Consider the following 12,750-nt stretch of genomic DNA (forward strand, 5'->3'; position numbering starts at 1 on the left):
GCGCCGCGCCGCCGCCGCCGCTGTCGGCGCCGGGGCGGGGAAGGGAAGGGAAGGGAAGGGGGGTGGGGGGAAAAAAGCCGGCTCCGCCATGGTGAAGAAGCGGAAAGGCCGCGTCCTTATCGACTCCGATACTGAGGATAGCGGTAGCGAGGAGAACCTAGATCAGGTGCGCGGGGAGGCCCGGCCCGGACGCGGGGCCTGGGATCTCCGGCCCGCGCAGGGCTGGGCGCCGCCATCCCACCCCTCGTTCCCTCACTCCCGCCCGGGGGTTGCGCGCCGCCGTCGCTCTCCTCAGCCCGTGGAGAGAGCCCGCTCCCCTCCGGCGGGTCCCTCGGCCTGCCCCTGGCAGGCGGCCCGCCTTGGCGGGCTTCGGGGGCTCTTCGCAGCGGGCCCGGTGCCTGCAGGAGGGCGGCGCTCGGCGGGGCGATGCGCCGGGGCGGTTTGGCCCTGAGGATGGAGGAGCGGGGCCCGGCTGCCGGTGGTCGTCACCCCTCGGGTAGTGGGGGAAGAGGCCCAAAGGGTTGGGCAACTTTTCTGTGCCGCTTTTGCACGCCCGGAGAGCTGCTGGGGAGAGCAGCGTGTCGGGTCCCTGCCTCCCGCCGGCCCGGTGAGCCCCTCGGGGCAGGCGGGCTCCAGGGCGGGTTGTTAATGCGTGTTTAATGCTCCCTCCTCAATCGTAGCGACTGAGCTGGGGGAGCTCCGTTGGTGGGAAACCGCATGGAGTTGGGAGCCTGTGGAGATAACAAGGGGAAGTATTTATTTATCATCAGGGCATCTCTTGGGATCAGAAGTGCAATGTCTGGCATCAGTTTAACAGCCCGTGTCAGGGCTGCAAAGGCGGCATCTTCCTCTTTGGAGGGGGCTGCTTTCAAAGACTCATCTTTCAGCGTAGCAGGTGTTGATGATGTGATTCAAGTGGTACATAAAGACGTTATAGGTGAAGTGTGTTACGGCTTGCATGGCAGTGCTTGTTCCAGGGAGAAGTTCGGCTGGTTAAATATGCTGAAGCCTACGTGTCTGATGTAATTTATGTGCTGGACCTTCAGGGTTTTTAATATAGAAGCTGTTGCTATGTTGCAATAAAAAGCCTTCCCAAACACTCAGAAATATTTTTGCAGCTTGGAGCTTCAGAAAAACCAAATAGGAGGCTCTGTTAGACAAATATACTGGAGCAGAGCGTGCCCTGATGTTGTTGATCTTGCATGCATCTGTATCCCTTAGAGCTGCCATCATCTCACCACTAGTATATTAGTTTGGTGGTTTCTTCCGAGTTTGAAAATAGAAGGAGCTGGACTAGCTCTAGCATAGATCAGGCAATCAGAGTGATGGTGGTAGGAATAAACGCTGGTTCTGCATCTGTTCTGTCGTTCCCTGAAAGCATGCATCATCTGTACCTGAGTAGTAGGTGCTTCCTCCTCCACTGAGCTGTTTGTAGCAATGGTAACAGCAGGGATGTGTATGTGCAAGGATGAAGATGAGATAGCAGGGAAGCAATGTTTTTGTGGTGTGATTTAAGGATGAGAGTATACTGAGTGGGGCCCCTGTAGGTTAAACGTTTGACAGCTTCCCTAGGTGATCTAGGCTTGTTGAATCAAAGGAGTAGAAGCCTTTCTAATATAGTGTCTTGGAAAACAAAACAAGGGTAGAAAGAAAGAAGGAAAATTGCTTGGAATAAAAGTAGTGGTAAATATGCCAAGATATTGTCCAGGGACGTAATCTGGGTTGAAGAACTACTTAGAGACAGTTGTGAGAGAGAAATTCTAGAAAAGATTGTAGAAAACATCAGGAACTTCCTGAAGAGAACTGCTAATTTTACAAATGTGCTCTTTTGACATTGCATGCCTTCTTCAGAGAAAGGTTTGTAAAATGCCATTACTAATGGAAGGTTTCTTTGTTGGTAAGTAGCCTAGGCCATTGGTTTCTCCAGTGTTTATGTTCTCATTTGAGGTGCTAAATTGTAATCCGTTTGCTGTGGAGATAATCTTCCAGTTGTAAAACTAATGCAAACCAATCTAGTATTGACTTCCCAAGACTGCGGAAGTTGGTGTGACTGTATTTCTACTCACAGCTAAGGTTCGTCAGCCCCAGAGCAATGTTTTTAAGACGAAATTATGTGTCATGGACTACAAAGACAGTAATGCAGCTTCAGAAACGTTTGTTTTATACTACCGCCTCTGTCACCTGAACAAGCTATGAACAGCAGATGATGAGATTCTTTGAGAGCCATTTAGTTCTTTGTGCTGGTGTGTGTTGCGTTTGCAAGTGCTTCCTTTGGAGGAGAACAGCTCTACTTAGTTTCAAAAACTTTGGGCTTGATGGCTGCTCTCTTCTGTCTCGCCAAAGCTTTAAGTGCATTATATGGTATGTAGGGACAGTGAAAAGGAATTGAGCAGGCTGACTAAATATTATCAGCCATGACATTGTGGTGATGCCTCAAGTATTTCCCGTTTAAAGTGTATAATTGCAAGCATCTCTTTTGTTTAGAAGAAGGAGCTGCTCTCTAGTGGCATTTGGCTTTTTGGATTAATGCTACACAATGTAGTTAGGGTGTTTTTGAATTATTACCAAATCCAAATAAACCAGGCCTGGACATGATTCTGAAAGTAATTTATCTTATGTCATTTATACCAAGAAGGTAATGGTAGGGATATTTACTTCTTTTAGCTTGTTATCCTCAAAATCCTCTTGTAGCATCTAGTTGTATTAAAATCATGTGTGTATATATTTATGAAACATAAGTAGACTTTGTTCCTTAGTGGGGATAATCATGTTACTGGGATGTGCTCAAGAGAAAGTGCATGTGCACTGACCTGGATTGGTAAAACTAATGACGATATTTTAAAATAAATGTGTGGTTTTTCACGCCAGGAGCTCTTGTCATTGGCCAAACGGAAACGCAGTGACTCTGAAGAAAAGGAGCCACCTGTGAGCAAACCTACAGCATCTTCAGACTCTGAGACGTCAGACAGTGACGATGAGGTGAGTTTGTCCTGTTATTGGTGAACTTACTATGGGTTATTTGTCTGATTGTACGTAAGCAGTGACAGCGGATTTCTCATACCGTATATTTAGCCTGCTGACTTCATAAAGTGGGACTGGCCATCAGTGGAATTGATGGACACCTGTTAAGCCCAGAGGATGTGTACTCAGAAATAACTTCTTTTTTTCTTGTAATTGGTATGCTTTGAATTGTAACTGTAGAGAAAATAGTCTGAATGTCTATAGAAAAGATGACTGCCTTTTTAATCCCATGTTCACATGGTCTGAATGGTCTGGTGATCTGCCTGCTTAAAACTAGTGTTTTTCCTGTGTAATGCTTGTGGTTGAAGTAGCAGTGAAGCTGCTAAAGCTGGACTCTGAATTGAAGGGAGAGAGGTTTTCAGCTTTAGGAGGGAGCTTCCTTCCTCAGAGAGCAAAAGGGTCAAGGCAGGTGGTACTATTTTACAGGTGGTAAAACTGTTCTATTTAGCTACTTTGATTCTCCAAGAACTCTATTGTGAAGTAGCTTGTCTGGTCATTTGAACATGCACCAGAGTGTGTTTTTATTGGCATTTTTGAAGAAAGTGAGGCAGGGAAGAGTTTAGAATTACTTTGTTCTAGGGTTTTGTGAATTCTTTGTATAGCAGTGCTTATCTGCTAGATCTGTTTTTATTATTTATTCTTGTACTACATTCTCAAGCTGGTTAAAAGTCTTTGCTTTCATCTATAAATGAAAACTGAAATCAACTTATTAAAATAGAGGAACTGACAAACAGGCTAGGCAGGTATTTGAATAAGAACATTTTCTTGAAAGGTTACAAATGTCTTTTGCAAGCTTTCTGTGCAATGTAGAGAGGTCCTTTATTCCATTCATTCTTAAAAATGTAACAGGGAGCTGTTTGGGGTGGGGTTTTGCTGAAACTACAGGAAGGATATTCATTGTGACAACTTGAAGACCAATAGTGTAGGCCAATGATAAACTATCAGCTATTAAGCATTTGGTAGTGTAGCAGAGTTCTTCCAATAAGTGTAAAGAATGTGTGGTTTCGTTTTCTTTCTGAGGCATTTTTGAAATAAATATGCTTGGAACTCTGTTTCAATTAATCCTGTTCTTGAAAAACAAACAAACAAACAAACAAACAAAACCCAACCCAACCCCCACCCCAAACCTCTTGTATCTAATATATGCTTAAGATAAAAGGAGAGAGAAAATTATGAATGGACTAGATATTAGGTTTGATATTGGGTGACCACTCAGTTTGTCACTGTGTGTGTTCTGATCTGGTGGCACACAGCTTGCTTATTCTAAGCTGTGTGGAGATCAGCTTGTCTGGAAAAGTAGACTTAGGTGTGGAGAGCACCTCGATGATAAAGTTTTCTGTTCTGTGTTTATCTCTAAAGACTGACAGAATAAATAATATTATTCAAAATTTTTTTTAGCTTGTGTAGCTACAAGTGAGGCCTGCCTGTCCGTTATATGTAGAATATGACAATGTATCTCTTCACAAATTTGCACAGACCTTGCAGGTGCAGTAGTGTCTCTGTTGCACCATGCGCATTTGATACTTTCTAATCTGTGTATCATTTCTAATTGATACTCTGTTCTTTCTGACCTCCATGCAGCAAGAGGAAAAGATTTAGAGACGAGGTAATTAGGACACTTGCTTCTATTCCTGTGCCTGAAATATGCATTCTGAACTGCTGCTTGTCACAGCAGGGTGAGACAGGCTGGGTTATGACTGTTCTGCTTCTGCCAGTCATTCAGTTGCGTGCATCCCTAGGCTTGACTACACTACTCCTGCTTGAACAACTTTGGTTTTAATCTGTGTTCTTGTGGTTAGTTTGACGTTTGCTCAATCTTGGGGGTTGGGAGAGGGGGTCTAAAAGTTGAAATTGTCTTACTGGTCTTCCTGCAAGATGAGGACCTTGAGGCCAAAGCATGGAAGCTGTTTCCCTGGGCAAATGTGCTTAATCATGCCCATTTGCTTCCACGCTGTTTTTGTAGTGTGTACATCCTTTGTGGTTCCTGGCAAGTGCTAAATGTTCCGGGATTGTCACTATGTTCCATGTACAGGAAAGGAGCCTAAATCTCTGCTTCAGGGTCTAACGCTGCATTCTGCATTTTTTTAAAGGGAGGAAAGTTTGGGGGGCATTGGGGAGAGAAAGATAATGCATTTTGGAATTATAGGATAACAGCATGTACAAATCATGCCGCATCTATACAGTGGTGCCCAAGGGATTTCAGTAGATCTTTAACATTATATTTTGTGTGTCTCAGTGAGAATGTGCTTCTTTGAAAGCTCATAGGCATATCAGATGTTCATGGTGCAGATGCTGGGTTCTGTAACATTTTAAGTACCTGTGTGGTCTGAATCAAATTACCTAGCCAAGGGACTGAAGATGAGTTGCAGGCAATGAAATAGGAGGGATGCTCTGAACCATGTTTTGATGGGTCTGTGGAACGTACATGACTGAATTGACTATGAACTGTTGTTCCGACAACTGATAAATAGCAATGACTGCAGGGCTAAGAAGTACCACCTTCGCAAAGAGATATACCAAACTGGACACAGATGTGGGGACAGACAGTTCCTTCATCTGTGGAGCAACGTGTGGCTACCCAAGAACTCGCCGTCCCAAACTGTTGTTAGCCTGGTGCGTGTAACCAGCTTGGTGTTAGCCAAGTTACTATTCAGGCTACTGTGCTAGAGGTATATGTGTCCACAAGGTACCATCGTTGCTCATTGAAGACATTGTGTGGATGGTGTTTCTCACTTGCAGTAGGTTAATTCTGGGTTCTTGTTCTTCCTTTTATCCTGTCATCATTGCTTACGGTAAGAGAATTCTTTCTGTTGCATGGTAGAGCCTGGATGACTCCTGCAACAACTTCACTAACATCAGTGTAGATTAGTGTCCTGGTTTTGGCTGGGATAGAGTTTATTTTCTTCCTAGTAGCTGGTATAGTACTGTGTTTTGGGTTTAGGATGAGAATAATGTTGATAACACACTGATGGTTTAGGTGTTGCTGAGCAGTGCTTACACTACATCAAGGACTTTTCAGCTTCTTATACTGTCCTGCCAGCAAGGAAGCTGGAGGTGCACAAGAATCTGGGAGGGGACACAGTCAGGACAGCTGACCCAAACTGGCCAAAGGGATATTCCACACCACATGACATCGTGTTGAACAAAAAACTGGGGAGGTTGGCCGGGGGGGCAGGGCTGCTGCTTAGGAACTGGCTGGGCATCGGTCATCGGGTGGTGAGCAATTTATTATGCGTTACTTGTTTTGTATATTCTTTTATCATCATTATTATTTTCCCTTTCTTTTCTGTCCTATTAAATTGTCTTTACCTCAACCCATGAATTTTACCTTTTTTCTGATTCTCTCCCCATCCCACTGATGGCAGAGTGAGCAGTGGTGAGCAATTGCATTGCGCATCACTTGTTTTGTGTATTCTTTTATCATTATTATTGTTTTCCCTTCCTTTTCTGTCCTATTAAATTGCCTTTATCTCAACCCACAAGTTTTGCCTTTTTTTCTGATTCTCTCCCCCATCCCACATTGGGGGGAGTGAGCAAACAGCTGTGTGGTGTTTAGCTGCCTGCTGGGTTAAGCCATGAGAATTAGACAGAAAGCCACAGTGCTGTAGGAGCTCCTGTTTGATTCTCTTGGAAGGTTTGCTGTTAGCAATGCTGGTGTAAGTTTGTGCATCCTTCTACGCTCATTCTAATGTTGTGAGGGGTTTGGTTGTGCCTTTAACAGCTCTAGGGTAACAGCAGAAGGTAACTGCAGGACCAGAAAAGTTATATCATGAATGCTTGGTACTAGTCTGGAGTTTAGTGAGTGATATCTGGTTAGGCCTTTATTTGCAAATACGCAGATTTAGTAGGAAATGGCATAGCTGAAGATCTTGTCAAGAGCTATGGGATGGAGGAAGAGGTAAAGAGTGGTCATGCAGCCAGTGAGGAAATCAGTCTCAAATAACAGTTGGCCTAGGAGACTTTATGCCTCTATTACGAGGGAAGGGCTTGAAAGTTTGGATCTACTTACTGTGCTTCAAGTTAGGGCACTCTAGTGGACCACAGGTTGGCAGAAAACTATATGTTCCTTCTGTTCTGGGGGTGTCTTTTGTGGGTTTGTAGAGATTACGATGCTAAATATCTTCCTTCCCTGTGTACTTTTTTTTCATAACACTGCTTAATTAGGCCTCCAAGAATGAGTGGGTTCTCCAGTCCTGTGAGGTCTTTGCCATACATTTTTTTTCAAGCTTAAGAAATTTGAAATGGGCAGTGCTTTAATCTCCTATACACAGCTGTATAGGCTGTGTGCTTTGTAATTTTGACTTGGAGACAGTTTCCTTCAGCTGTTAACAAGTAGAATAGTAAAGCTTTCCTTAAGGAAGAGAGGTGGTGTTACTCCCCCCCACCCCCAAAAAAAGTGCAAGTGCAAATCTGAGTAGCACAGGCTAATTGTATGGAGGCTAGCACGTCCAAAGAAGTAATGTGAACCAGCTGTGGACAAAACAGGTATAACATTTGGTCTGCAAGTAGCTGCTTTAAATTGCGAACTAGCATGGGGATAGCTTCTGGGGACTTGATTTATGTGGTATGAGAGTCTGCAGGAGCTCTGAAGTGGAGCAGGTTGCTCCAGAAATAGACTCATGGAGGTATTGGAATTGAATATGTGATTTTTATTTAACTTTTTTCACTGAATGAACTTTTCCTTTGTACCCAGGGAGCAGTTTTTGCTGAGAACAATCCAGTCATAAGGCACTGTCTAATATCTAGAGAAGTCATTAAGCCTTTGTTAGTTCAGGTGATGCTTGCTGGCTGGTGATGCTAGAACCATGCAAAGCACTCGTTGACCAAGTGTTTTATGGCTGTTGCCATCTCCAGCTATTTGGCCCAGGCTTCCGAAATAAAACATTGCAGGTTTTCACAGCCAGTAGCATCCCCAAGTTTGTTTTGATTATGGAGAGTGCTTCTTTATTGGCATTTGATATCTACCATCTCGATGTTGTCACTCAGTAGTTCTTGCCATTATTCAACATATGGACCCCTCAAAATACTTCTAGAACAAATGTTAACTTGCAGCTTAAACTGAATTTGAACCTACTACTGGTAAACTTTTTTTTTCATAGTTACCCATAGTTACCTTTCTGTGAGCTCCTTTAAGCAGTACTCAGACAATAAGGGTGGATCAGGTGTCTGGTGATATTTTGGCCCATGAAGCCTTCTTTCAACCAGTTCATGGCAAAGCCCCTTCTGTGGCTTCAGAAGGTTTTTCTCTTATTTGCTTATCTCCTTTCCATTTTGGTGTTGACATCGCGAGTCTCCTCCTTGTGTATAAAATGGTCCTTTAAGTTTTCTAATTGCTGGGCTGTTGTCATTGTGAAGGTGTTTGAGGCATCCAAATGACAGGTGCAGACCCCCAAAGGCAAGAAAAGTAACAAGGGCTTTTTATTTACTATTTAGTTTTAACAGTAGTGGTAGAGAGCGTTTTCCTCCTTGTAGCTCTTGGAGTGCTGTCTCTGGAGTTCTCCCAGCTTTGAGAAATCCTGAAGACAGTAGATGCTGCCTTATCTTCATATCTGTGCTGCCTGCTGTTGTCTTCAGACAGGCTGAAACTGCAGTTTGATGACTTACCTGAAGGACTGCCTTTTGTTTTCCCTGTATGAATGGAGGAGAATGGATGAAAGTTTGTAAGCTGGGCTAATGTTATGTCTTGGTGCTCTTAAGCTGTCATGTTGTCCTGGGGTGTAAGTTTATCTGGCCTAGGAAAGGAACACATTGGTAAGGGACCTGTTTTGCTTTGATGTTGTGGCTTGTAATTTGGCTTTTGCTTATAAAAGCCATATCCAGGAGGGAAGGATATGGCAAGGACAGGCTGGTAACCTTGGTTGTACATCTCTGGTTTGAAGGAGAAAAAAAAAAGGCAGGGAGAATACCTATTTGCACAATAAAATCTCAGTGGATAATGCTTTTAGGTACTATGTGAATAGAAGACAATAGCAACTATCTGAGCAGCAAGAGTAAGACAATTCTACTGCATTCTGCACTCTGAGCTCACTTTTTTTTTTTTTCTCATTGATCTCATTTCATCTCCCTAATGGAAATACGTTCCAGGTTTGCTGAGCTATAAATGATTTTCTTCAATCATTTTGTGTAGTTGCTTTTGTAGAAGCTGACTTCTAAATCTGGCTGATTTCTAATGTGTGGGTTTTTTTTTTTTGTTATTGGCAGTCTATTCTGGGTACTGTGGCTTTACTTGGACTTCTTGGGGAAAATATGCAACGTATTAGCACTGTGAATCTGTGAAGCAAGAGGAATGAACTCTGAATGAACCATAAAGCTCTGTTGTTTGATAGTACTAAACAATAAGCAGAAAGCCATGTTGCAGTATGCTTCTGCATGGGTTTATTAACTTGCTGTGTCTGGAACTATGGAGGGTTCCAGATGGTGGCCAAGGAGGCAGCAGTGAATAGAATGGCTGTTTAGAGGAGGTTTTAGTCATGGAAAGCGTGTGAGAAGTGTTGACTGGCTCTGCCTGACTGGAACATGGAAGAGGGAACCTGGAGAAGCTGCAATAGAGGACAGATTTTGGAAAATATGGTTATTGTTTGCTGTTTGAGGTGAATGGAGGTAAGGGAAACAGAGCAAACAAATGCTTCTGACTATGCCTGTGTGTGCATTTTTACTTGATGTTACAGGCAAACGTGTTGTCGCGTTTCTGATCTCTGCTGGTGTGCTAGAGCACGAGGAAGGGGCTCAAGACTCTGGTTTGGACTGCAGGTTGTCATGCAGTTCATGGCTTTCCAGTATTGTCTCCCCCCAGCCCCATCCCAGACCTGCTAATCTCTTACGTCTTCCTCTGCTGTAAGAAGAAACTTGATGTTGGCTAGTGTCTCTCTGAACAGTGCAGAGTGATCATTCAGTGTCCAAATGACAAGGGATCGTCCCTGAGCCTGCAGAGCAATCTGTGAGCCTGAAAGAGCCTCGCACTGATTACGTCCTGGTTTTGATGATTTATTTGTTCTTAAGGTTTGCTCGAACCCTTGTCTTGTCCTGTAGCTGTACCAGGAATGACCAGGCATTCATGAGAGATTGGGGTAGCTGAATAACCCCTGGAGCGCCCGAGTTGGATGGGGAGGAATTTGGCTTTGTGACAGCACTGAAACTGGGAGGTGACAACCAGGTATTGTGACTTGAAAGATGTAGAGGTCACTTGCATAAACAAAAGCAAGATAAAGTGTATCTCCAGGGTGAAATAGAAACCAAAGAAAAATTTCCTAGATTAGGGCAGATTTTTTTAATTACCTTTTTTTTTTTTTTTTTTTTTTTTTTTTTTTTTGTTCAAGAGGTTGTCACACAGCTTTCTCTTCAGTCTCATCTTCCTGGACCCAGGTTCTCTCTACAGTTCTGCTTGTGAGAGTCAAAGGCTGAGAACAGCGATCTGTAATGCCTGTATCTACAGCTATTAAACATTTTATTAACAACTGAAGTCCCGCTGTTTTAATCTAATCTTAAGTTCTTTCATCTCAGCATGACCTCTCAAGGTCTTCATATAACTGTGGTGTATACTATGGCTTTCTCTGTGCTTCTTCCTTGCTGTACAGCATGCTGATGCAAGGTATAATTCAGTGTTAGAACACTGAAAAGAAGTGGCAGAGCTCTGGGAAGGAGGCACCTCTGCTTCCCTGGTTCAGAGGACTCCGCTTCTCCCTGCTAAATGCTCAGTTTCACTTTCTCACTGTTGTGTTTTCACTGGTATGCTGGCAGTAGGTGAGCTCTTCAACAAATAGAAAAAAATGCACTTTTCTGTAATACCTAGGAGATGATTCCTTAACATTGAGGTTTGAGCAGATTGAGGCAGAGTACAAGCTTGTTCTGATTTACATGGGCGTAGTTAACCAGGAATATTATTAGGCAGCAGTATTGTAACACTGAACAAGTAAAGCTTTAATGGGGAAGCCAATAAAGACTTGAGTGCAAGCTCAGGCTGATACAAGGTCAGATGCTTTCTGTGCAGTTTCTCACCTATCCTATGGACCATAACAGACTGGGCTAACTGCATAGGGCTTGGATTGCAATTGGAGGCTCACCACTAAGTAGCTGTACTTTTACCTCAGAAAAGAAAACTTCTGCCTGGCCTTTGGCAGATACTTTTGAATGCACAGCTGATGCTTAACGAAGATGATGAAGCAGGTAGTAATACGGAAGGTACAAGGCTGGGTGTGAGAGTAATCAAGTATTCAGAAGAGAAAGTGTCAAAATTACGATTACCGTAAAACTTACTTCCATAGAATCATAGAATGGTTTGGGTTGGAAGGGACCTTAAAGATCACCTAGTTCCAACCCCCCTGCCATGGTCAGGCACCCCTTCCACTAGACCAGGTTGCTCAAAGTCCCATCCAGCCTGGCCTTGAACACTTCCAGGAATGGGGCATCCACAGCTTCTCTGGGCAGCCTGTTCCACTGCCTTACCACCCTCATAGTGAAGAATTTCTTCCATATAGCTGACCCAAGTCTGCCCTCTTCCAGTTTAAAGCCATTACCCCTTGTCCTGTCACTACATGCACTTGTATAAAGTCCCTCTCCAGCTTTCTTGCAGGCTCCCTTCAGGTACTGGAAGGCTGCTATAAGGTCTCCCTGGAGCCTTCTTTTCTCCAGGCTGAACAACCCCAACTCTCTCAGCCTGTCCTCATAGGAGAGGTGCTCCAGCCCTCTGATCATCTTCATGGCCCTCCTCTGGACTTGCTCCAACAGGTCTATGTCCTTCTTATATTGGGGGCCCCAGAGCTGGACACAGTACTCCAAGTGAGGTCTCTTGAGAGCGGAGTAGAAGGGAGAATCACCTCCCTTGACCTGCTGGCCACGCTTCTTTTGATGCAGCTGAGGATGGGGTTGGCTTTCTGGGCTGCAAGCGCACGTTGCGGTGTCATGTTGAGTTTCTCATCAGCCAACACCCCCAAGTCCTTCTCTTCAAAACCAAGGAAATTCTAAAGATATTAGTAGATCAGGCAGTAGCTTCTAACTACTTGGTTGAGTTTCATTTAGAGTATTTGAACACCAGGGTTCTCTGAAGATGGTGCCTAATCAGGCAGAAGTCATCAAATTTGATGGAATGATTACTGCCTGCAGGGATGGACTTGATTCATGCTCTAGCAAGGGGTGGGTGGGTAAGAAGCCTGAAGTTTGTGTGCGCCTGAGGTCAAATCTAAAGTGTTGTTTTTTGTTTTGTTTTGTGTTTTAACAATTAGAGTAGTTTTGAGTGCAAGATCTCAGTTATGCAAAGGAGTATTTGCTCATTTGAGTTAGGAGTATATTTTTAGTTAGCTGCGTGCTTGAACAGATGGTGATGTACATGAAAGACGAGAGTAATGTACAGGTATGCAGAGGATAACAGTCTAAATATATATACATATATTTACTTAGAAAGAAACTGTCTTATCCCTGAAGGTCTTGCGCCTGGAGAATTTCTAGGAGAGGTAGCGAAGTGCAAAATATTGTAAAGCCTTAAAATAATACACAGGCAGTCCTTACCGGTTCTGCTCTGTGGCTTTACCCAGGTGGCTGGGACAATGCAAAAATTCTAGTAAGAAATCACACTGTAAGGTAAATACTAGGTCTTCTCCTGGGACTTTGGGGTTTAAAGTTGTTACCTCTGTGTGTGTGTGGTGGTGTAAGTCCTGTACTTGGAAAGTGCAGTCTAAGTTAATTGAGGATACGATGTTAAGAGAAAATTAAAATTAAGACTTGACGTTTGATTTT

At 43.8% G+C, this 12,750-nt stretch overlaps 1 protein-coding gene across 1 annotated transcript in view; it reads left to right on the top strand.

Moving 5' to 3' along the window:
- The first annotated feature begins 32 nt into the window (after positions 1 to 32).
- RTF1 (RTF1 homolog, Paf1/RNA polymerase II complex component) overlaps positions 33 to 12,750 on the top strand; it is a 33,843-nt gene continuing 21,125 nt past the window's right edge. The window contains exons 1-2 of the mRNA XM_087746251.1: positions 33 to 166; positions 2,869 to 2,979. Coding sequence (XP_087602377.1) covers positions 89 to 166; positions 2,869 to 2,979 — 189 coding nt within the window. The 5' untranslated portion in view covers positions 33 to 88. The remainder of the gene's footprint in view (positions 167 to 2,868; positions 2,980 to 12,750) is intronic.

This window comes from Nipponia nippon, unplaced genomic scaffold (genome assembly GCF_047370975.1).
Source record: "Nipponia nippon isolate SJK-2023a ecotype South Korea unplaced genomic scaffold, ASM4737097v1 scaffold_10, whole genome shotgun sequence".
In the NCBI taxonomy this organism is placed as follows: domain Eukaryota; kingdom Metazoa; phylum Chordata; class Aves; order Pelecaniformes; family Threskiornithidae; genus Nipponia; species Nipponia nippon.